Source organism: Diadema antillarum, unplaced genomic scaffold (assembly GCF_040938485.1).
Source record: "Diadema antillarum isolate AM-2024a unplaced genomic scaffold, OU_Dant_1.0 seq00000015_RagTag, whole genome shotgun sequence".
Lineage (NCBI taxonomy): Eukaryota > Metazoa > Echinodermata > Echinoidea > Diadematoida > Diadematidae > Diadema > Diadema antillarum.
The window spans coordinates 1,593,176-1,618,974 of record NW_027271135.1 but is presented as its reverse complement, the minus strand read 5'-3'; the positions used below and the strand labels follow the sequence as shown (position 1 = coordinate 1,618,974).

The 25,799-nt window shown below is 36.7% G+C and overlaps 1 protein-coding gene across 1 annotated transcript in view; it reads left to right on the top strand.

Annotated features, from left to right (window-relative positions):
• LOC139725120 (pregnancy zone protein-like) overlaps nt 1–18,770 on the top strand; it is a 34,105-nt gene extending 15,335 nt beyond the window's left edge. The window contains exons 11-20 of the mRNA XM_071636207.1: nt 1,084–1,260; nt 1,858–2,099; nt 3,010–3,084; nt 5,748–5,922; nt 6,633–6,856; nt 7,441–7,680; nt 8,363–8,502; nt 9,441–9,618; nt 16,732–16,834; nt 18,709–18,770. Coding sequence (XP_071492308.1) covers nt 1,084–1,260; nt 1,858–2,099; nt 3,010–3,084; nt 5,748–5,922; nt 6,633–6,856; nt 7,441–7,680; nt 8,363–8,502; nt 9,441–9,618; nt 16,732–16,834; nt 18,709–18,770 — 1,616 coding nt within the window. The remainder of the gene's footprint in view (nt 1–1,083; nt 1,261–1,857; nt 2,100–3,009; nt 3,085–5,747; nt 5,923–6,632; nt 6,857–7,440; nt 7,681–8,362; nt 8,503–9,440; nt 9,619–16,731; nt 16,835–18,708) is intronic.
• The last annotated feature ends 7,029 nt before the right edge of the window (nt 18,771–25,799 follow it).

The window sequence follows — 25,799 nt, the reverse complement described above, 5'->3', positions numbered from 1 at the left end:
ATATGATTTGGTAATTGTGTACATCTTGTATTTCTAAACATATTTGCCACCTTCACTTTTCTTTCTTTCATAACCAGAAAACAAGTAGTTTGTATCAATTTAAAACTTGACATATTAACAAGAAAATCATGTCGTGTACAAAAATAGTGTTTATGTGGTTACGCATCCACGTGAAAAAGAGACTTACACCTCATCGATGTTTCTTTTTTTCTATGCCATGAAGAATGCACATATTTGACATCGGTACACACAAAATATCTTCAAGGAAATTGTTCATCTAGATTCAGATTCAGGACAGCTTTTCAAGCCCATTCTATTTTGTTTCCTTTTCGTTTGGCGTCTTTTTACCTCCACTTGATAATGACCAATCGTCCATTGGGTTATAAGACCTCATACATTGTATCTAAAATATATATTTTAGGAGAGCAAAAAGATTTATCTTTTATCTTAAGATTTCATATTTTTGCGTCTTCTCATAAAAGCATCAATGTTAACATCAAATAAATCAGAAGCATTGTACACAATGCTTCTTGATTTATTGATATTACCAATAATTGTAATGTTTTACAACTCAATTCGGTATACTTCATACTCAAAATCGGGTTAGGAGGTTTCATGATGGCTGCTGAGATAGGAGGTCGTGTCACTCCAAATTCAATCTCATATCTGGATTTCATGGTATTATATCTATTCTCTAGACAAACTTCCATGATTCCGTGCCTTTTTGGTGAAAACACTGCCAATTTCATACGATACACTGTTTACCCCTCTATGATTTCCATGTCAATTACAATACAGTTCTGTTTGTTTGCTTTTTCAGCGCCCTCAAAATGTTGCTATACATTCGTACACATAGCTTTAATCGAAATTCTAACAGTGTATAACTTTTGCAATAATTGAGCTACAGTCCTTGAACTGCACAGCTATGTTCTACTGATACTTCCGCATCCACTGAAATGACATTGCCTTTGTATTCAATGTGTAGCAAGGCAAGACTTACAGGTTATATACGTAATAAAGAATAAGAACAGAGTTGCGAAGGGATCACACATGAACAAAGCTTGCTGTGATCCTGTTCTACAGGCGATGTGATTGGACCAGTCATGAGTAACCTTGGACAACTGCTGAGGATGCCCTTTGGATGCGGGGAGCAGAATATGATCACCATGGCACCCAGCATCTTTGTGATGCATTACCTGACGGAGACAAACCAGCTGACCAATGGGATATCATCAAAGGCCTTGGAGTACATGGAAAACGGTAAGTGTCCAAACAACGGACTAGTCCCTTGGGTGGCTGTAGGTTTCAAAGCTATAAAATATGGTTATTCAGAATTTAGTGTGACAATTTTATGGCAAAAAAGACTGCCTTGTGAAGGCAAGCATAAGTCAGTTTTAAGAGTCCATGTGCTCACACAGTGTAAACAGAGGCTTAGGCCAGCTGCATCAATCGAAAACATTTGTATGCAACATTACGTAACGTAGTATGGACTCTCAGCAGAAGAGAGAATATAAGATGGATCTGGTCAGTGTATGATGTGAAAGTTAATTCTAAAATGAACAAATCATATGTCTTTTTTCTGCAAAGAAGCCGTCCCCAAGGTTCTGATTGGGTTTGTTTGGAAGTTGTTTGTGCAATCCTTCTTATTGTATTTTTAAAGATGGGGAGGGGACAATAAACTAGAGGAGAAAATTCCCATTGTGGAAACAAAGACACATGTTTTAGATTAATGAATCATCATAGTTCCCCTACCGATGATAACACCACAAAGTTTACTGCATTCCCCCACGTTCCCGATGGTATTGCTTACATCAACAAAGGCATAATACTTTGCTTTTAAAATATACTGCAATAAAGGCTACCAGCGAGAGCTCACGTACCAGCTACCAGACGGGTCCTACAGCGCCTTTGGGATCAGGGACGTTCACGGCAGCACCTGGCTGTCCGCGTTCGTCCTAAAGTCTTTCAGTTTGGCAAAGGAGTTTATGGAAGTTGACGAAAACAATCTTGAGAGAACCAGGGAATGGCTTCTTCAGCACTCTACGGACGCAGAAGGTTGCATCATCAAGCAGGGTCGAGTCATCCACAAAGAAATGCAGGTAGACTTAGATTTTACCATGAACAACACTTCTTAATAGTGCCTTATCAGTACGCAGTTTCAGCTAATGTAAAAAACAAACACACACACAGATAGTAATAATAATCAAAATGAATCGTCACGTCATATTGAAATAGAGTGATGACCAACTAGCCAAGAAACTTTCCGTCTTGTCGTTTGCAATGCTTAATTTTAAAATGAGTAGCAATATGAAGATTTGCCACTGCATTTTTAATTTAATATGTGCATTATGTATAGATAGGTCCCTGGTCGCCACGTGTTCGAGCTTTTGCTCATAGTGGCAGTCCTTCTTCCGCATAATTTCTCAGGTAATTATTTGGAAATTTGGTAATCATTATATATTGTTATTGGACTTGATTTATACTTATATTTTCCTTCTCTAAATCATGTACATTGTAATCAGTATAAACTGATATTTTATTTGATATTACTGAAAATGTGAAAGTGCACCTCAAAACGAACATAAAGTCGCACACATAGTCTTGATTTAAGTATGAAATTGTGTTGGCAGAAAAATAAATCAAACAAACAAACAAACAAACAAACAATGTTTGTAAAACCATACTCCGTCAGAGAATGTATGGTTATTCACTTGAAGGAGAGTGGGGAGTGAGTGGATTTTATGTCATGACTGAAATAATTTTCATTTTCTTCTTCGTCCCAGCTTATGCAAAGCTTTCTCACTTGTAATCGGGTGTTTGGTTGCCCTTCCCCTCCCCCCCCCCCCCCCCCCCCCCGAAGTCTGATCGGCTAATTGTGATCGAAATGTAACCCAGTTATCATACTCTTGATAAAGCTTCCCAGAATTCCCGCCGCAAGTTTCCTAGCCGACGCTAACAACTGTCTTCTTTCCAACACATGAGTCCACTTCTTCATCCTCTCCAACCCAGGGATCCGTCTCCAGCCCTGTTACCATGACAGCATTTGTGACAGTCGCCATGCTTGAATCTGGAGCATCCCCTGATGTGAGTTGTTTGCTTAAATTGGTTTACATCCACCTCAAGTCATCAAACAAATTGGGGCTGATATCATAACATGTGCTATCTAAACTCACATGTGTCCGCTTTCCAATTCCCTCATGGTATAGTTGCTATTCCTCTGCATTGATCTCAACCATATATATGGCCGGGTAGAGTTTGAATTAGTTTTATACACAATTTATTTTCCGATCTGTTTCAGTATTCCTGTGACGCACGGAGGGGCAATGTTGACCATGCAGATATGCTTTTATTGTTCCTTCATGACAGTAAACCTGTACTGCACAGGTAGATCTAGCTCACAAAATGGAATACACAAGTATGTTTAACTTCATGTATTAAGGTGCGTTTAGACCATGTTTCCGGCGGCCTCTGCAGCCCCATTTGCCTGAAACGTAGTGCGCCGTGGGTAGATAAGACATTCGCATGTTTTTTCCCTCTTCGCATTCTAGTTTTATTCGATTCAATCCTCGCTCCGGTGAACTTATTGCTATCAGACGTTGTTGTCACATCGTCTTGTCATTCTAGACTATCATTGTATATATATATTTTTTTTTTTTCAGTCGCATCCCGCTACCGCTAACGGAGAGCCTCCAAGCTTTGTTGCGGCCTATTACGTGCCTCCCCGCTTTGTTACGTGCACCCCATTTCATCGCTGCATACTAGATTCCTCATTGGCACCGGGGCTGCCGTAGCATATATATATATATATATATATATATATATATATATATATATATATGACCCTGCACCTCAAAACAAACAAAAAGTCGCCAGACATGAATTTTTAGTTAAGACCATATTCTGAAAGAGCAGACTTTCAGCTTTAAAATGATGTATAACTCAAATCAAATGGACTCTCCTAACCTATCTAAATATTGGAGAGAAAGCACAAACTCGGGAAAAGTGCGAACTGAGAAAAGAGGCTTTGAAGTACAGTGTCTAGTCAAGCGCTTAATCTTTACCAAACCGTGCTGGCTGTGCGATGAATACACGGGGACAAAAAACAGGAAGTAAACCACCAGAGTAACAATAATGAAGGAATTATCAGATTAAACTGAAATCAAAGCATGCCCCATTAACACATTCTGTCAATAATTAATGCCAACTTTCAAAGCAGTAGCACAATCCTTTCAAAAGTTATTAGAGTTGAAAGTGAAGAGCGTGGACAAGGTTTTTCAGAAATGAAAAAGGGATTCTAAAGACACACCTAATCACACTATTCTACCAAAAATGTTCGAGATAAACTGCTAAAAAAACAATTTCCTGCCCGTTTTATGATACCAAATTTTAGCATAATGTAAAAGAAGACCCGCTCTTTCAGATATATGAAAAAGTCAAGTTCGGCTAGGTTGACCCATTTCACTTATTTTCAGTCCGCACGCAAAATCAGTGTGTGCGACTTTATGTTCGTTTTGAGGTGCACGGTCACATATATGTGACTCTGCACCTCAAAACAAACAAAAAGTCGCCAGACATGAATTTTTAGTTAAGACCATATTCTGAAAGAGCAGACTTTAACCTTTAAAATGATGTACAACTAAAATCAAATTGACTCTCCTAACCTATCTAAATATTGGAAAGAAAGCACAAACTCAGGAAAAGTGTGAACTGAGAAAAGAGGCTCTCAAGTACAGTGTCTATTCAAGCGCTTAATCTTTACCAAACCGTGCTGGCTGTGCGATGAATGGGACAAAAAACAGGAAGTAAACCACCAGAGCAACAACAATGAAGGGATTATCAGATTAAACTGAAATTAAAATGCCTCTTTAACACATTCTGTCCATAATCAATGCCAACTTTCAAAACAGTAGCACTATCTTTTCAAAAGTTATTAGAGTTGAAAGTGAAGAGTGTGAACAAGGTTTTTCAGAACTGAAAAAGGGATTCTAAAGACACACCTTATCACACTATTGAACCAAAAATGTTCGAGATAAACTGCTAACAAAAAAAACACACTTTACTGCACGTTTTATTATACCAAATTTTAGCATAATGTAAAAGAAGACCCGCTCTTTCAGAAAATATGAAAAAGTCAAGTTCGGGTAGGGTGACCCATTTCACTTATTTTCAGTCCTCACGCAAAATCAGTGTGTGCGACTTTATGTTCGTTTTGAGGTGCACGGTCACATATATATATATATATATATATATATATGTATATATTCTTTTTTTTTCAGTTTAAAACTCTAACACGAGCATCCTGGCAATCACATCCTGTCACGTTTGACTATCTCGTCTCACCGCGTTGTTTCATTTCCATCCCGTTTAATCCACGGTGGCCTGAAACGGGGCCGCCGTGGTTACCGGGAACATCGTGTAAACGCATCTTTATACCTTATACTTTAATAATGTTCATGTTTTTCGGAGTTTTACCCACCTCAAATAAATTGTAGCTGCACATAATGAATGTCTGGACTACCCGCATCATTATTTGGTTTACGTTACCATTTTACATTATTTTCGTTGTTGTGGTGGTGGTTGTGGTTGTTGTTGTTGTTTTCTTTCTAAGATATCTAGTTTGTGTGTAATTATGATGTATGTCTAAGAATCAGACTTGATAATACGAGCGAACCTCCTTTTCTAGTGCAGTACTTATCGTAGCACATATCCTCCTTTCATTTTCATTCATTATATCTCACATCATGTAGGGTCATGAAGTAGTCCTTGGGTTGTATTGTATGGAATACTGGCTGAACACCACATCTCCAGATGATATGAACACCTATGCGCTGGCTTTGACCAGCTATGCTTTTGGCTTGGGCAACTACTTCACCAGCCAGTCTCGAGCTCTAAGCCTCCTTAACGACAGAGCACAAGAAAAAAGTAAGCCCCTTTTCTGGTCGCAAATTTATCACTCCAAGAAAACCCTGTGTGTTCCAATCGTGCTACCACCTATTTTTTTTTTCCATCCGACCCCAGAATGTATAAGCTCTCAATATCGCCCAAAGCAGTAAGATTGGAGAAAATATGTTTGCATGGCTAACTGATATTAAGAACATGCATCATCGCAAGCGTCCAATTAGCTGTAAATAATTAACATAATTTGCTTTTATTGGTGCAATGTAGCTAGCTGATAAAGCATTACGTACAGAACATAATCTCATATTTTAAGCTGTATTTTCTTATTTTGGGTTTTATCATATTATTTCTACTTTTGGATGTGGTAGAATATATGCATTATCATCCATTTCAGTCATTTTTCTTACCATAATACTATGGCATTATTCGTTTCACCTGCAATTTCAAAATGATTTCGTATCATTTGCCATAGCTCTTTCTGATCGAGAATGTGACACTTTAGTGTTTATGTCCAAAATTTGCAAATAATTATGTGTAAGTGCATTTGCTCTTGAGCAAAGTTAGACAGAATTGTTTGGTTCCCTCTTTTCTGTTTTTCTTGAAATAAAGGTGAACAGAGATATTGAAATTAACCTTATAAGGAGATGATTCATGGATAATGCGCAGATTCAACATTTGGTAACCGTTTTTTTCTTTCTTTTTTTGAAAAAAAAAATCAAACCTTTGCCTCCAAGATGGGTTTCGTTTCTGGAGCAGCGGTGATGTTGTTGAGAAAGAAGAGAGCTTGTGCATCCACCATTGCCATGCCGACTCCTCCAGTGTAGAGATAACAGCTTACGTTCTGCTGGCACATCTTCATCAGAATCAGCCCTTCGATGAGATTTTTGACGATGTTTTGCCAATAATCCGCTGGCTGAATGCTCAGCGAAACGCCCTCGGTGGTTTCTCTTCGACTCAGGTTAGAATTTCACCAGCTGTTGTCACCGTTTCGGCTACTAATCAATTATCCTTTGCTAGAACGGAGCTTTGAAAGAGGAAGAATACATCGCAATATCATTATGAAAACTGAATAATAAAAAAGGTGATAAAATGTTACGGATGAGAGTAAAAATTTAAAAAAATGATTCTGAATGGAAATCTAAAGTTCATGGGACAATAAAGAGACGTATAAACTGCTTGTGTAGATTAAGAGTTATTAAACAGGCATAACGATGAGAACGTCGAAGGTCGGTAAGTATCACTCATGATTGAGGTTAATCGGTTTTCATTGAAAACTCTTTAGAAGGTTGATGTCCTAAGAGCATGCTTTGCTGACAGTTTGTTATGGCATTTAATGATCCCATAGGCATCAGAAAGCATATTCGTCTTTTTTTTTCTTGGATCAACTGAAAGGGATATATAGCACTCTTTAATCTAGAAGTTACCAAAGGATGAAAAACAAGTTGAAATTATATAAACTGACGATTTATTGGAAAGATGTATAATATATATTTGACATCATAATTATTTAGAATTGAGTATGTCTTCATTTTTCTTTTTCAGGACACTGTTCTTGGATTGCAAGCTGTGGCTCAGTTTGCAGAGAGAGTGTATGGCCCTGATTCGCCATTAGATCTGCGAATTGACGTTCAAACTTTGAAGTCGGGCTCGAATGAAGTCACAGAGGAGTTTTCCTTCGACATCGATAACAACAACCACCTCGTGCTGCAGCGTGAAGACCTGCGGGAGGTTCCGGCAGATCTATGGGTCACAGCGAGGGGTAGTGGGTGCGCTCTGTTCCAGGTGGGTATGTTAACAAGTATTTGAACGCTTTCTGTTTAACAGACTTTTGTACGGTCTGTGTGTTTTGTTAGATTTTCCACAGTGATTGTGTACAGCAACCTCTTTGGCGGGTGTACGGATGTCATGCCAAGTTTCGCAATTCAATGTTTAGCTCTCTGGCACACAAGGTTAAAATGATTATTCATTTATGGGCGGGGAGTTGATACGTGCTGTAGAGGCACTCTACTTTATTAAAGGCAGAAGTTGCTATTTTTCAACTAATGTAACAAAGATGAATAAAGGGTTGTTACAAGCATACGCAGAGACTGTGTCACCAATGTGGAATAATTTTAATGGATTAATAGAACAGTCAGAAAGCTGGAAAATGTGTGCCAACAATATCAAACTGGAAACAAACACAATAAACGCTGACACAGCTTTTAACCTTGCCTAAATCGACAGGGCAAAGGCTAACAGGTTGTATCTAACACGGGAAGTGATAATGAATTATACACATTGCGCTATGCCATGGCATAAACCAAAATTCAGGTTTGTTGAAGGGTTTTCTCTTGTCACTTTGGATATGACCTATTAAGGCGAACGTGTAGCCCAGACAAATACGTACAAATTTGAACACAAAATAGATATGAAAAATTTTAAAGACATTTTTCTATCTCCTTGATATTGCATTTGCTTTGACCAGGCTGAGATACGTTATAATGTACCCGTGGTTCCTCCACAACGCTCGCTGTTTAACATTAATGTTACGATCCGTGAATGGAATGAAAGATCCCCAAGTGACCCTGCAACATGTGGAGACAAAACTGTGCACATCTGTGTCAGGTTAGTTTGTCTACTTTTTTTCATTTAATTCTTTAATCCGTTCAATCACAGCACACCGACGAAAACAAAACTGACAGTGAGTATCATCTGTAGAACTATTGGGGCGGGTTACACTTACAAAAATAAATAAATTCTGGTGATTTCTACTGATTTCTAAATATCAAAGGCTCTATTTTATACTGTAAAGATGTTAGATAAAAGGAGAGAGAAAGAGAGAGAGAGTGAAAGAGAAAGAGACAGAGAATAAGTTTAATCTATAGTTATTGTATGCGCAGCTGTTTGACTACTCAAACTAAGGAAAGAGGCCTGTACGTTTCAACGCTGGACATGGCAATTGAACATCTTGTTTGTAACTACAAAGTATTTGGAATTTTTTTTGTCTATTTGTTTGTTTGTTTGTTTGGTTGTTTTTTTTCGAAATTGGATAAATGGTAAATGAATTCTGCTAATCAACAATCAGTCAGGTGTAATATCATTCAGTAGTAAGGTGCTCATCTGTAAGAGGTAAATTTAATCAAGGGCTTTAGTTGCTTTGATAGGAATACTTAAATCTGGCATAGGCAATCATTAACAGGCTAACTCGCACAGCTCAGACATTCGTGTGTCTCCACAGCTAAGGCTAGACATTTTTCATTAATTATAAGATACACGAGGCTATTAAGACAAAATTATACAAAAGAAATCGTGTTGTTGGCATGGTAAATATAAATGTGACAAAATCCATGTTTCAACGTGATTAAAGGGGAAAAAATGGATGTCTAATATGTGGAAGGTTTAAAGTTTATTAGTGAGCATGACGGAGCCAAAACAATGAAAATCGTAACTTTCTCTCTATGTTAAAGTCATTCTCTTTCGTCTTTCTTTTTCATCTCTCTTATACCTCTCTCTCTTTCTCTCTCTCTCTCTCTCTCTCTCTCTCTCTCTCTCTCATCTGACAGGTATACAGGCAATGAGGTGGAGACCGGTATGGCTGTAATAGAGGTTAAAATGGTGTCTGGATTCATCCCCCACGAAGATTCTTTGGAAACCTTCCGCGACAGACGTGGCGCCGCCATTGGTTTGAAGCGCATTGACAAGTATGCCAATGGAAAACCTCTGGCCCTCTATTTTGATTCTGTAAGTTAAAACCAGTGCAATTCGATGTATTATTGTTTGTTTGAAGTTTCGTCTATTTTTTGTTAAGTTAAATTTATAACTATTGTATTTCATTATATGTTTTATTATTTGAACAGTTGTTGGGAATTGTGTCACTGGTTTCCACATTTTTCTTTTTTAATGTAATTTTATCAAGTTTTTCATAGTTCCAAAAGAGCGAGTCTTATTCTACATTATGCTAAATTGTGGTATGATAAAACAAACAGGAAACTGTGTTTTAAGCAGTTTTCTTTTTTCGTTTTATTTCTTACAAAGACACTGTTCATACTCTTCACTTTCAACTCTAATAGCTTTAGAAAGAATAATGCTACTGCTTTGAAATTTGACGTTGATAACTTTAAGGAATGTGCTAATAAAGCATGCTCAATTTCAGCTTAATCTGAAAATCTCTTTCGTTGTTGTTGCCCCGGTGGTTTAATTCCTGTTTGTTTTGTTTTGTGTGTTTGTTTGTTTGTTGTTGTTTTTTTCATTCATCGCGCAGCTAGCAAGGTTTTGTTAAGATCCTGAATAGACCCAGTAATTCGTAGACTGTTCTCCTCGGTTTATGCTTTCCGGAGTGTGCCTTTTTCCCCCACAATAAGAGATTCCATTTGAATCGAGTTATACGTCATAATAAAGCGTAATTTAGTATGTTCTTTTAGGATTTGCTCCTAACTAAAAATCCATGATTGGCAACCGTTTTGTTGAATTGGTGATGCCGGGTTACATATGGAAACTTATCGTACACACAGAGAAATTACGGTTCTAATTTGCACCCTAGAGGGTGCATATCGTTGTAACACCAGCGGCTCCATTTAGGGTTCTATTTTGGGGGGTGCTTATTTAGCACCCTATATTTAACACCATATATGGTGCATATTTGCACCCCTCCATTGGGTTCCCTTTTGCACCCAATAGGGTTCATATCGTTGTAACACCAGCGGCTCCATTTAGGGTTCTATTTTTGAGGGTGCTTATTTAGCACCCTATATTTAACACCAGATATGGTGCATATTTGCACCCCTCCATTGGGTTCCCTTTCTGCACCCCATAGGGTGAACAAAAATTCAGGTGCAAATTTGCACCCTTTCTGGTTCATATCGTTGTAACACCAGCGGCTCCATTTAGGGTTCTATTTTGGGGGGTTCTTATTTAGCACCCTATATTCAACACCCTATAAGGTGCAAATATGGACCTCTATACAGGGTTCCCCTTCTGCACCTCATACCTGCACCCATTATGGTTCATGCTGTTATTGTTGTAATTTTGCACCCTATGGGGTGATAAAGTCACCGCAATATAGGATGCAATACAATTTGCACACGTCTCTATTTAGGGTTACCTTTCTGCACCCCATATGGTGAAAATTATAACCTTTTTTTTAAACCAAAATAATCATATACTGGATGCATTCACTGACTTCACAAACAATTACCTAAGGTAACACTCCAGACATGAAGCAAAAATAGAATGCACAGATTTACACACAGTTTCCCAGTCAATTAAATCCACAATCTTTCGAAAACTGAAGTCAGAGACTTCAATTCAACAACAAATAGAACATAAACATGATGAATACAGTGCATACTTACATATAAATTATTAACATTTTATTATATGTCTCATGGAAGAGGGACAAGTTAACAGCGATTTTCTTTTTCATGGTTTACTTTAAAATGAACATCAAATATACATTGTATTTCTACAAATTCTCATACGAGATGCATATTTTGTCATAAAAAGGGCAATGTAAATCAAAAGTGTATGAAATTTGGTCAGTACATTGAATAAGAAGAAAAATATTCGTTCTTTCCATCAAATGATTACTTTTTCTTCTTTTAAAGGAAGTTACCACATTGACAAAAAGCACTAATTCTTTTTATACAAAAAATCCCTGAAGCTTGTGCAGAGTAATAGTAAACTATGTGACAAATATCTTTCACATTGTCCTTTTACTTCTAGAATGGATCATAGATATGTACCTTGAATTTACCGGTACATCTTACAAAGCACCTTTATGACGCTCTTAGACATTAACAGCGATATGTCAACTCTGATTTCTCGTACACAAGTTATTGCCAAAACAATGAAGGGTATGGCAAAGTTCTGTCATATATATTTGAAACTCACTACTTGTACTGACATATTCCATCCAATTCCAAGCTTGAGAGCTTGCGAATGTGCCCCATTATACAATTAGTATACTTCACATTTTGTTTTTCATATACAATTACACCAATGATAAGGTGAAAAAAGAATCAAAAAATGAAGAATGCACATCTAAATTTGGTTACTTTTTTATGCACACAGCTAAAGATATGTCCCAGTTATAAATCTCGGGCAGAATAGCACATCTGAAAACACTTTTCATTGCATCAAATTAACATTAACAATTCCACAGAAAATGTTACCTAAGAAAGGGAAAATAAGGTTAACCAATCAGTGGTATGACAGACTGGACATGAAGAGGAAGGAATATGTCTTCAGTGAGACAAGTTTAAAAACAGTTTTTTTTTTTTGATACATTGGTTTTTTTTTTCCAAGCGATGGAAACAAGAAGCACATTGTACTCAGTAGACCAAAAATATAATTACACAATGTATGCAGTTTAGCCCCAACATTCAAAATATTGTAAAGAGCAGTCGATTTTTCACATTTATAAAGCAGGTATTGGTATTGGCACCATCACAAGCATAATGATCAGGAGCAAAATATATTATTATTACTATTATCATCATTATTATTCCTATTATTATTATCATCATCATTATTATTATTATTACTATTACCATCAATATTTTACAGAGATTTATGATCATGCATGAGAAATACCTCAAGTGTTGATGTTACAGTCTCACAACTCTCCCAATCATTTATGATTTTAACACTTAATTTTCACCAAACCTTACACAAATATATCACCACTTTATACAACCTACTTAAAGAAAGCTTGAAATTATAATCAGAGTTAGAGGGCAAGTCCACCTTCATAATAGACCTACATGTGGATTGAGTGAATGCGCAGCAATAAGCCAGTCCGGAGATAGCTCATGTGCACATAGGTACAAATGCAAAGTGACATAATGCAGCAGCTTGCCCACCATAGCCATTTATGGATCTCATATTCAAACAAAGAATGAACCTAACCAGTGTAGATGAAGTGACCAGTATGGTTCGTCAATCAACACTTAGGGAATCATCTATTTTATTAAGTGCTGTCTTGAATATGTTAACAAACTTTTTTTGTGTGTTAATATTGCCAAATACCAGGCTTGCTGTCAAGTGGATGTACTGGCAGGCACCATTTATAAGGATTCCATGAATAATCCTAGCATTACACATGCTTATCTCAGTGAAATTAAAAAAAAACAACCTGTCTCTCGGTACAAATAACCTTTTTCTGCACATGCTCAAACTGGTACCCCAAGCGGGCTTATACTATTAGAACACATCAGAAAAAAATTGAAAAGCGGACATTCAGTTCAAAAGTTAATAATCTTTAAATCATTTGTGCAGTCGCAGCAGAGTGAGAAGAGTTTATGATGTCACATGCGTAGAACAATTCAAGGAAAACCTAAAAAGAATTTCATTTTTTTTTTCTTTTAGGAAAAACATGCACATTTCCTTGACAAGTCACTGACGTATGTAAGGAATTGATAATAGTTTCTGCCTTCTTAAAGAGTGAAGTCCAGTGTTCTTTTATATGCAAAAAAAAAAAGTAGATATGATATGTTGAGCTTTCTCAGGTTTTGGAACAAACTCTATTTTTTTAATCCTTATATACATAAAGGGTTTGTGAGAAAATCATGCTTTTGTCAAGTGTCACAAAGCTACTCCACTTATGACATTGCATTGCCAGAGATTGCCCAAAATTGACATACATTGTGTGGCTGTCTACTACAAAAAACAGCAAGCGACTTATTTTTTTGTGTTCCCTACTTAAACAATCAATTCAAAGTGTGCATGTGTTGTTGAAGCACTGAGGCTATCGATGGTGAAGAAATAACTAAAATATGAACAATAAAAACTAACCCCATCTAGTATGAAATATAATGGAAAGCATACTTTGAGTATTTCATATCCATTAGCAGATCCATATTTTCATTCATAATGCACCCTCCCCCCCCCAAAAAAAAAGAAGATAAAAGTGAATAGAAGTCAAGTTCTTTTTAGACTGTGTTTAAATTTGTAATTTGCAAGTTCGTTCTCTTGTACTTTTCTATTATATATTTCTTTAGAGTATTCTTGTTAATATTCAAGGCCAGTGCATTCTAAGACAGGGAATAACCTGACAACAGTTTAGAAGACAGAATAAATAGTTACTGTTATCTATGAAATTAGACATTTTCACATATATTTTGCAAAAAAAAATGCTAATCTTCATTTCATGGAGTGGCTTTATTCTCACCCTCGGCTAAAAACAGGGAGGTGATTACTTTCTGGATTAAAATGGAAAGATGTTTCTAGAGCCGTGGTGTTTAGCAATTCTAATGGGGGGGGGGGGTGGGAATTCAATGTAGCCCGTCTCAAATTTTATATGGTTTAAACATACATGACATATAGGAGTCTCATTATTATGCCTCCGCCCTGAATGGTGCCGGAGGCATATGTTTTCAGGTTGCCTGTCTGTCTCCCGGTCTGTACGGATGTATCTACGGAAAAATTGATGGGCTTTCATCAAACCTGGATCAGGGATACTACATGATGCTGATGATCTTATTGGCTTTTGCACTATATCTGCTAAAAGTCAAAGAAAATTTGAAAATAACTTTTTTGCTACTTCTCTAGTCAGGGAAATCGGTGCACTCGTGTGTACAGGTTGGTTGGCACATTCAGTTGGGTACAGCAAGGTTTCATCCTCTGCTTTCACAGGAAAGCCGACTCCCAACTTCTTGTTCTCGTAGTCAAGGTATATCTGCTCCTCTGCTTCAGCAACATGCAGCATGGTCTTCATAGCTAATCTCATCTTACGCTGCATAAGTCGAAACTCCTCGAGCTCTAGTTTTTGATGCGTTTCTATAGCAGCTGCTTCAGCTGCCAAATAGTATGCCCTTCTGGCCATCACTCTCAGAAGAACTGGCATGGCTTCCACACTGACTCAACGAGGAACCAGGATTGACATCCTGAACATCTTCCATCTCCAGCTCTGGCATCCTATATGGCTCACTGCAGTCTCTCGAGGTTGACCTGCATCACTCATCCTGAAGACCATCATTGAACTTCATGCATAGTGAACTCGATGATAAATAATCAATCAAACACAGGTCCCTTTGGCCCAGTATGAGACCAAGTTAACACCATGCATCAGCATGGATCAGCAAGGTTCAACCTGTAATTGAATAAAACAAAGTTCAACATACAGTCAATATTGGAGTATCTACCTGCTAAAGTATGGGATCAAGTATTTGTACTTCTGAAGTGATTTACCGTTTACATACCTTGTTTGTGTGACTTATTTTATGTCATGTCTAGCACATGCAACTTCTCCAGTGGATATTATCTAAATTCACATATCGTGTGTCATTGCTTATGCTCTGTGATAACAGACATTTTATGTTTATAACACACACTCTATTTTCATTGATAGACAACAAGGAGTCAAGGCCAACCTAAATTTTCTGACTTCAATCTTCATACATGTCTTAAATTCTCCTAAATGAACCAGGAACACTATTTTTCTTCATTAGGCACATCATACATGCCTACATCGTTCTTTCTGTCAACTTCACAGAAACCAATATCCAACTGAGCCTCAACTCGGCTCAAACGTAATAATTCCCATTAACGAAAATGATGCGACTATATCCGGTCACCTATTTACGTACGTACCTTGGTAACTGCGTCCAGCAGCCCCATACGCATAGCGTAATTACGCTATGCATATGGGGCTGTTGGTCGTAGTTAGTACCTTGGTTGAGGCTTTCCGTATTAACGTGCACTTTCATTGACTTATTCGCTATGCTTTACTGTATGTATGATCGCACTTCTGACATGTTAGTACACATGTACCTCGATACAACTCTTTCGCATCAGTTTTCACCACTCAGCATTCTATGAGCATAATTCACACATATCATCGATTACTGTGAAATATTTTCAACGGAATTACAGTACAATTATCTACTCACAACGTTTGGCTCATCAAAAAGATTAATTCATCATCCAAACCTCACGGTCGTCTGTCCATTCCAAACGAGGAACGTCAGTAGTATGCACGTACGTATACCGCGCGACCTACGGCGTGGCGTGCGCATGCGATTTTAGCTTTGCCATTGACCAAGTGCTCAACGGTCCACGCGTGCACGCATGATACGTGTACTTGTACTCGTTTGCTTTCTCTCTATGATAACGTCATTGAAATGATATTCTTGATCCCGGTGCGAGAAGAAAAAACAAATGTTTAATTCAAGTAGTATTTTTTTAGTACAGTATTACTGATGACACTGTCAGTCTTTAACAACGTGTAGTTATATTTTCAAATAAAAATATACGATAATATCCAAAAATAGTGTGGCATTTTAAGCAAACACCATTCAACACCCACATGTCAGCTTTCGGGAAAGACTATGGAATGGTTCCAAATTCGAACCCTTAAGACTTGGCTCCCTTTAGGGTTCGGATTTGCACCTCTACATCCATCCCGAACCCTATAAGGTGCCACTTAGTTAGATTTGCTCGTAGGGTGCAAATAAGAACCCTAATAGAACCCTAATTTCTCTGTGTGTATCTTTTATGATGTTTCATGGTGTGATATTTAAGATGGTCAATAATATGAATATTTTACGTACAATAATGGATATCCTTGGATGAGGTCATAGTATATTTGACTTATGATTTCTTTCTGCAATGTAGCTCTCAGGCACAATGTTCAAGACACGATAATAATGTCATTATCATAACGTACATTATCGTTAACGACGTATTGTCTTTCATACAGCGCTCTCAGTATATTGCTGTATTTTTTTTATATTACTCTGCATAGATGATGTTGAAGTTATGAAATAATTGTTCTGGCAGAACACCATTGTATTTCAAAGCTTCAATGGAAAGTTGTATAATTACTATACATGTTCACTTGTACAACTGCCCTTATAGTTTGATAGCAGAAAGCGCTGCGTGCCCATCAAAGTGAAACAGGATATGGTCGTGAAAGATGCCAAATCATCTGTTATTAAAGTCTATGACTACTACAAGCCAGGTAAGTACTTCTTTCATTCTTTTTCTCTCAATTGAAGAATATGAAGAAATTTCACACTGTGTTTACGATGTATTTACACTTTCGTTTTCATACTGTGGGACACTCTTTTCAGCAGGGTTACTTCGTATAACCTAAGTCTCATTTATTATTTGTCTCTATTAACTTAGATGCATAGTACTGCTACTAAATTTCCATCAGCAAAATTTACCTGTCTTTGTTTTAATATTTGAAGCATGAGGTCACTAGCTACAACTACACATGCAGTTTGTACAATCTGTGTACGTTTATCTTTGTTTATTTGTCTTTATCTGATTTTATTTCTTGTTCCCTGTATCATAAAATGTACATTTGTTTTATCCTTTTTACTGGTAATATCATCGAAAATGTGTACATAATCTTCAGACAATTGCTAATTTCTACAATTCCAACCGTACAATTCTCATGACACATAACCTGTGACGTAATTACAGAATATGTTTAATAACTGTTACCTTGCATCACAAAACGAACAAAAAGTCGCACACATTGATTTTGCATGAGGACTGAAAATAGGTGAAATGGGTCATTCCTAGCCATTCTTGACTTTTTCATATTTTCTGAAAAAAGCAAGTCTTCTTTTACATTATACAATTTTGGATTTTGAAACAGGCAGGAAAGTAAGTGTGTTTCTTTGGCAGTTTATCTCGAACATATTTGGTAAAATAGTGTGATCATGTGTGTCTTTAGAGTCCCCTTTTCATTTTTGAAAAAGCTTGTACACACTCTTCACTTCAACTCTAATAACTTTTGAAAAGATAATGCTACTGCTTTGAAAGTTGGCATTGATTATTGACAGAATGTGTTAATGAGGCATCTTTAATTTCAGTTTAATGTGATAATACCTTCATTGTTGTTACTCCGGTGGCTTACTTCCTGTTTTTGTCCCATTCATCGCACAGCCACCACGGCTTGATTAAGATTAAGCGCTTGAATAGACACTGTACTTCAAAGCCTCTTTTCTCCGTTCAAACTTTTCCTGAGTTTGTCTTTTCTTTCCAATATTTAAATAGGTTAGGAGAGTCAATTTAAGTTGAGCTATACATCATTCTAGAGCTTAACGTCTGCTCTCTCAAAATATGGTCTTAACTAAAAATTCATGTCTGGCGACTTTTTGTTTGTTTTGTGGTGCAGGGTCACAAATTGTCATTTATGTTTACCAATATATTGAGATTTACACTCATAAAATCAAATGTTGGCTTGCAAACTATAATGTTTGAGGAGAACGGAAATTGTTTCGGTGCCATCTTTCACATAACGCCCGAACTCTCAACACACCTAAATGAAATTTCTCATAGGTAAGGGTTTTGTGAGGGGTTATGGCAGAGAGCCAAATTAAAGGCCGTTATTTACAATTGCAGATGAAACAAAAAACCAAGCTTTAGCTCTTCAAATGTATACTTCTAAAATGGAAATCGGGAATAAAAGAAAAATATGAATATTTGAATAGTATAATCAATGTCGGTAATGGGTAAACCTAAAAAAAGTGAAAAATAAGTATAATAAAAAAATGTTTCTAGACTAAACCGTCGACAGTTATGGTTTTATAATGAGAAAGTGATATCTTTTCATATTTCAGGATTTATTGCAAAATTATTATATGGTGGGAGGTTTTGTGATGCAACTGACGTACAAACGTGCATGAACGTGAAATTTGATCTTTTTTTAATTGCTGCTCCCAACGGTAAACTGTACCTTTAATGAAGGCCAATTGTCTACATCAATGTCCAAACATTTTTCTTCATTTCCGCATTTTGACCAACTTGTAAATCTGTGGTGAATGCTAAAAATGCTTATCGAAGCTTTGGTTTCTTTTCTACTGCTGTTTTGTCTTTTAGATCTTGTCAGTTTCAAGAATTACCATCTCTGCGAACTTGCAAGCAATGAAGAAAGAATGTAATGGTGTCCGTCTCCAGAAGCCAAATCATGACGTCAAATGGTTACAGAAGTGGAAAGAGATGAGAATATCTATCTTTTACAAAAGAAGTGGTAGTTTATTGCATTACCGTATTAAAGAAAACAATGGGAGTATCCATTAGTACGTAAACAAAGGTGTGTAGGTATAAATCCATGTGATCACAATTAATAAAGGATTGATGATTATATCAAAAGTCATATGACAAAATGTTTACGCCACCGAAAACATTGAAGAACGGATAAAGGAAGCCAAACTTTTGTTTGTATTGCCAGAGCAGTAAATTGCAGATGTAATGTACACACTTAACGTATTTTTATTGGACATTAGTTGCCATAACCAAAACCAATACGAAATAACGCATACTGTTTTTAGTGAATAACTGATAAATTTGCCCAAATCGATTTACCCAAATCATCGGTAACACTGGTCAGGTATATAAAAACCTTGCCCCGAGTCAATATTTCAAAGAGTGTTAATGGCATTGTATGTTATGGTACGTTTAAAATATAAGTTCACTATTGCTCTGTGCATGTGTTTGTGTTTGTGTGTGAGAGTGATGCGTGTGTTTGGTGATCTTTTACTTCTCACAGCAAGGCAAGGGAGAGAGCCCTGTAGCATTCTTCATATTATAATAAAGCTCTACAGCCAGAACCCACAAACTTAGATCCCCTTTCATGTTTTCATCGCAAAGTTTGTTGAGTTGACGTTTGTATCTCTTGACATATTTGCACCCCATAACGTGTCTTTAGTGTGGATAGTTTATTAGACATTGGGCCTAATTTTATAGTATAGTAGCTCTGTGTGCATTATCATTGTCACTCGCTGCAACAAAAGCATCCGAAAGTCGGGGGAGGACAATGTTCTGAAAAATGACATGATATTTTTTCCTTACTCTTCCACTTTAATGTCATATATAGCATGACTCATGCAATCACTCGGTTGCGGAGATATCGATGATTTTACTAGCGCATGTCGAGTGGTTTAGGATATCAGCGTTTCGAGAAAGCCGCCTTCAAAGTTTCCCTTCCGATACTGTCATGATCAAAGTGAAGGAAGAGAGTTTTCATTATTTGACAATAGAAGGTACGCTCTCAGCAACCTCCGCGATGTTCATTCAAGCTTAGCGCCAGCGGTCTACGCACTGCCAATCGGTAACAAGGATGGCACGCACTGAATAATGAGAACACTTCTTTAATATTAGGGGCGGAGATTAGCTACAGCGCTAAATCCAAAACTTCAGAGACGTTTCTGTTCCGTTGAAAGTCGGAATATCATGGTCCTGGTAAACGCTATTTTCTTGCCTTTCCTTTGATCATTTAGCTTCGAGATTTTGCCAGATGATTGATGATACATTTGACTACAAATTTATCTCAAAACAGAAATCCGAACGTTTTGACCGATTTTGATGATATGACTTCAAACTCGATTTTCTCGGCTCACCCGTCAGCGACGTTAGGATCCTTTTGTTGTAGCGGTTTACATATATTTTAATGATCTATTTTGTACTCTTAATCTGCGTAATCTTCTGTTTTCCCTTTCCATTTTTTTCTCGTCTTTTTGATCTGCTTTATCTTTTCGTTTCTTGTGCTGTCCTGCCTTCCATTCCTTATTTCCCTTGCATTCTTTTTCATACCTCTCTCAAATCTTTTACTCACTACGTCTCTCCCTCTCTCTCTCTCTCTCTTAAACCGCCCTCTTCATTCCCTTTCTCTCTCGTTGTATTTCTCTCTCTCTCTCTCTCTTTCGACTTTTAATGATAGTTATATAGGGGTATGGCAGTTATTGTAAGTTTGGTATTAAACTAGATATCAAAGGGATGGTAAACTTTTGGTAAAGTTGAAGCTTCAGGTGACTATTTTTGGCGATATAATGAGAAATCTCTTATGAAGTATCAGACCAAGCAAAACTAAGAGGACTGCCAAAATTCACTTGATTGAAAATGGTAACGAAATGGCTTATATAGATATAAAAAAGCAAAGAGGTCCTAATCAAACTGGTAGGACCCGCCTTTATGACGATCCCTTTGTTTTACTTTATTTTTGGGTTCTCAGCCATTTTAGACCAATTTTCATCAAATATACATGTACTTTAATCTTTGTAAAGCTCTAGAGCAACAAGAATTAAGGAATTATCAGATTAAATTTGAATTGAGCATGCTTTGCAAAAACAATCTATACATGATGAATTCTAACTTTTATGCATTAGCATGATCCTTTTAAAATATGTCAGAGTATAAATTGAAGTGTGTAAAAGGTGTATAATAAATTTAAAGGGATCTCAGTATTTTACATACCGAATCACAATATTCTACAGAAAGTGTCCCAGAAAAAAGAAATCCTAAAGGAATCAAATTCTTCATTCGTTTTATGACTCTAATCCTTATGAAATAATGTCGAGGAGACTGTATTTTCTGAAAATGAAAAAGAAAGAATAGATTTGTTTTGTTTATATATATGTATATATAAATATTTGTATACGATAACAAACCAAGTTTATAATCGTCGCGTTTTCTTTGTATAGCATATTTTCTGGCTGTTTTTAATCAGATGTAGATTATCCATAAGCCTGCAATGTTTGATAACAGATATAACCATATAATTCGATTCTGTTTGATTGAGAAATTCAAGTAATTAATCCTATTTCTATTAACACCAGATAGATATTTTGTTCCGAATAATAACAATTAGGCTGAATAGCAAATATCAATGCAGCTACTGTGACATTTCCTGCCAAAAAAAAAAGAAGCTTGATGGTTTAAATCAGAGTATTTGAAGAGTTTGTTTGCAAAACAGAGAAGTCCATATTTGCCAAATGAAGATATTTGCGATTAAAGGTCAAGAAAAATAAAGAGAATAATAAGAAATGTTTTGCTTCTTTTGACCATAACTTCAAAAATATACCTTTATATGTAATGACCAATATATCATTTAAAAAGGTATTATTTTGTACTCTATGACAGAGATCGTACTTCAAAATCTTCAAAAACGGACTTATCGGTTTTTGCAAACAAACCCTTCATTTGTGTCAAATACTGATATCAGTTTGAAAAAGAAAATCAGTGATACAAAATATGATTTTATACAGCATTTAAACTTTCAATCAATCTAAATTACATGATTGAAATCTTGAAATAAAAGGCTAGATAATGAAATGAGTGGGATTACAGGCATTGAAAAGGGCGCAAGATTGAACTTTGAATAAAAACTTGATGTTTTAATACTTGATTTTGATGACGGTTTTATCTGATTGATTGATTCATTGATTGATTTTATTTCTGCCTTTTTCCAAATCACACATAACAAAAGAATACACATATTTGGCAATCATGTTACACGACATTTAAGCAAGCATATACTGTCTTACAAATTAATTCAAGGTACATATACACATACACACTATGAACATGACAGTATTCGATGTATAAAACATGTAGCATATCACTCGCAAAAAAGAAAGTTCGGAGGAGAATCATCAAATCAACACTTGTAGATTATATGAATAATAATGAAATATTCATTCAGAGCATTTTTTTGATCACGTCGTTTCATTAAAACGAATTTCAGAGAAAACAATATAACAGAGGGGATTTAAATAAATTGATATTAGAAATTAAACATTTTGGGTATTATAATAACAGAAAAGCAGGAGACCGCGATCATAAGCAGTAGCTTGACATAAGCAGTAGCTTGACATCTACACAAAGACAAGACATTTTATCTGTATGAACGTCTAAACAAGGATAAATGTTCCCCGCTGAATTTCGTACAAATCCCTTTGAAGAAGATAAAGAAATCATTCGATCGTGCATTCCAGCTTAGCATGGGACGTCACGTGACTTAAGTTACGACGTGCATTTTCGTCAAAAGGCATACTCGTATCCAGCCCAAGTGTATTTGATGTACCTCTGTGCTTACCTGGTTTGATACAACTTACACACTATAACAATTATAACATGATATTGTACTTTATTTTTTTAAGGATTCATTTTTTTTTGTTAATGTTAATCCCATTTCTCGAATGACATTATTCAGATGTTCTTGTTCCATCAGTATTAAGTTAGAAAAGGCGTGTGTCTATAACAGAGAGTTGACGATGTATACATATATTTCTTTGTGTCTGCGAAATCTTATGAATAAGTTCTTTGTACGTTCATCTCACCTGGAACATTGCATACGCATGTGTATTGTGAAACGTACAGAACACAAATTGAAATACTTTTTAAAATATTATTGGATGCACACACTGTACACTAGTAATTTGATCCATTATGGTGAAATTCGGCCTCACATGTACACTCTAATAACATCCTGGTCAGAACTGACCCGGAAAGGGTGTGTTGGGGTCACACCCCTTCTGGGTAAAAAATGACTTGGAATTTGGTCATGAAGCCCCGGAGGCGTTTTTTTTTTTTTTTTTAAGACGGCACAGATTGGGGCATGGCGCGTGTTAAACCTATGGGAAAAACGTTGGGTTAGGGTTAGGGTTAGGGTTGGGGTTAGGGTTAAGGTGCATTCACATTGCATTCGACACGACAGCACGACACGACACAACGACACGACACTTCGACACGACATTCGATTTTCCGTTCACACTGTGCACGACACACCCATAAATGTCGTGTTGGATGTCATTCGATTTTTAGTCCATGGGTGCGTTTATCAACTCCTTTTCTCGGCAGAAACAGGTTATCCAAACAGCTTTCAAGGAATTTTTACGAGTTGATAAACGCAAAGCTGTTTTGAAAGCCCTTTAGGAAAGCCTTTTCGAAAGCCCCAAATTTGTGGCTATCCAAACAGGTTTCCTAAACAGACTTTCAGAAACCTGTTTGTAAAAGCCTTTTGGAAGTTGATAAACGCAAAGCTGTTTTGAAACGGCTTTGTAGTCTTGTACTTCAGTACTTGTACTTCTCCTTGGGTTGAATAGCGCAATGCAGCTTTGCAGTGACAGGCCAATTAAAAAAAATGTGTTCGCGAAGAGAGTTGATAAACGCAACTATTTTGAAAGCCGTTTCTAAAGGGCTTTGGAAAGGGCTATCGAAAGCCGTTTAAACAGGGGAAAGTTGATAAACGCAGCCAAAGTCTCATGCCGCCTCTCAGAAATATTTGAAGTATGTGCTAAACTGGAGCTGCCTCACAGATAGGAAGGCGAATGATTCATGTGGCATAGCATCATGACTCGTCACTCTCAGAGGAAGATATGTCTTTATGATGGTAATTGCTTTTCGCCGTCCCTTCTTAGAAAATAAGCGGCACATTAATAGTACAGGCAGTCAGGGCTTTGGAAAGGGCTCACCGAAAGGGCTATTGAAAGGGCTTTCCAAAGGGCTATCGAAAACCGTTTAAACAGGGGAAAGTTGATAAACGTAGCCCATCTAATACCATTACCATGGCAACAAACAATCAAAATGGCGGCCCCCGTATTTGATGATGAGGAAGCTGCGATTATCGCCTGCTCGTATTTGTTTGTAGTAGGAAGAAGAGAATGGGTGCATGAGATAAACCAAAAAACGTCATCGCTGGGGGAATATATCCACTTGGTGAGAGAATTACTGAGTCATGAAGACAGGTTTTATGGTTACTTCAGAATGGGTGTTGACGAGTTCACGCAACTCCATCACCTCATCAGTGACGACATAGAGAAGCAATCCACCACTTTCCGAGCGGCAATATCTTCCCTCGAGAGAATGGCAATTTGCCTTAGGTGAGACTGATGAATTATTATAAAAAGATGATCCATATCACCACCTTCGTAGATGATTAATGAATGTTACACTTTTTGAATAATAATATTAAAATATAATGTATATTTACTGACACTCTGTAGTATTTTGTGTTCTTTGTTTCATACACGTGCAGGCACACACACACACACACACACACACTCACACACACACACACACATACACACGAACACACGCTCATACACATACACACATACACGCACATTCGTTTCACTGCTGGATATGGACACAGTTGCTAGCAGATCATGATGAACACCAACATTCTATATGTCACGGGATTGCAATCATTGGAAACCTGTGACGCACAAGTCAAATCGTTCTGTGCGAGCTTGAAACATCTTTGGAGATGAGAAATTAATAAGACTGACTTTATCAATTCATCACATTTTTGGTTTCTACGTTATTTTAATCTCCCTAAAACATACAAACGAACAAACAAACAAACAAACAAGCAAACACTGATCGTTATGAGATCAACTCAGATCATATTACACTTCAGAGTAAAATTCATAAACAAAACGAAAGAAATGCAATTTCAAATTTTCACAGAATAGGCCTATATTTCAATGTTAATTGAAACGGCATAAAATCACCACATAAATTTACAGGTCAGATTCAACAGTGGCACTGAGTCTGATTCTAGTTGGACATTGAATTTTAATAGTCCTATATACAAGTACATGTACATGTATTTTCTTTTCCCATATATACAGCAATTAGACTGATTTCTCTCAAACCAACTTTCTGAATATTCCATGTGCTATTTCAGACGACATAAAATTTTTTGATAGAACGCCATCTAACCCACTACGGACTGTCACTCCCCTTTGACACTGCATTAAAATGAGATCAGAAGTATACCAAATTTAATTGAATCGGCTAACAAATAATTGCCTTCCATCTAAAGTTGTTGCCGAGATATTGATATATTGCAAGTATATTTTCGTCACTGTTTTATATCAACAAATCAATATTATCTCATCTTGAAATTGTACACTAACAGAGGACGGATGTCTGGTAAACATGCACATTGATAAATAATGCATTATGTACAAACACAGAATACACCAGTTTCATACCTGTAAACAATGAGACCCAAGGGAGGGAAACACATTGGACTTCAAATCCCACAAATTGGATCATCATCAGATATTCACAAAAATAAGAAACTTGTAAAATAATGCTAACTTTACACTTAAAAATCTGAATTATGAATCAGGTGGGAATGATATGGGAATTTACTCACAAAGATACCACAGTACCTTTAACAT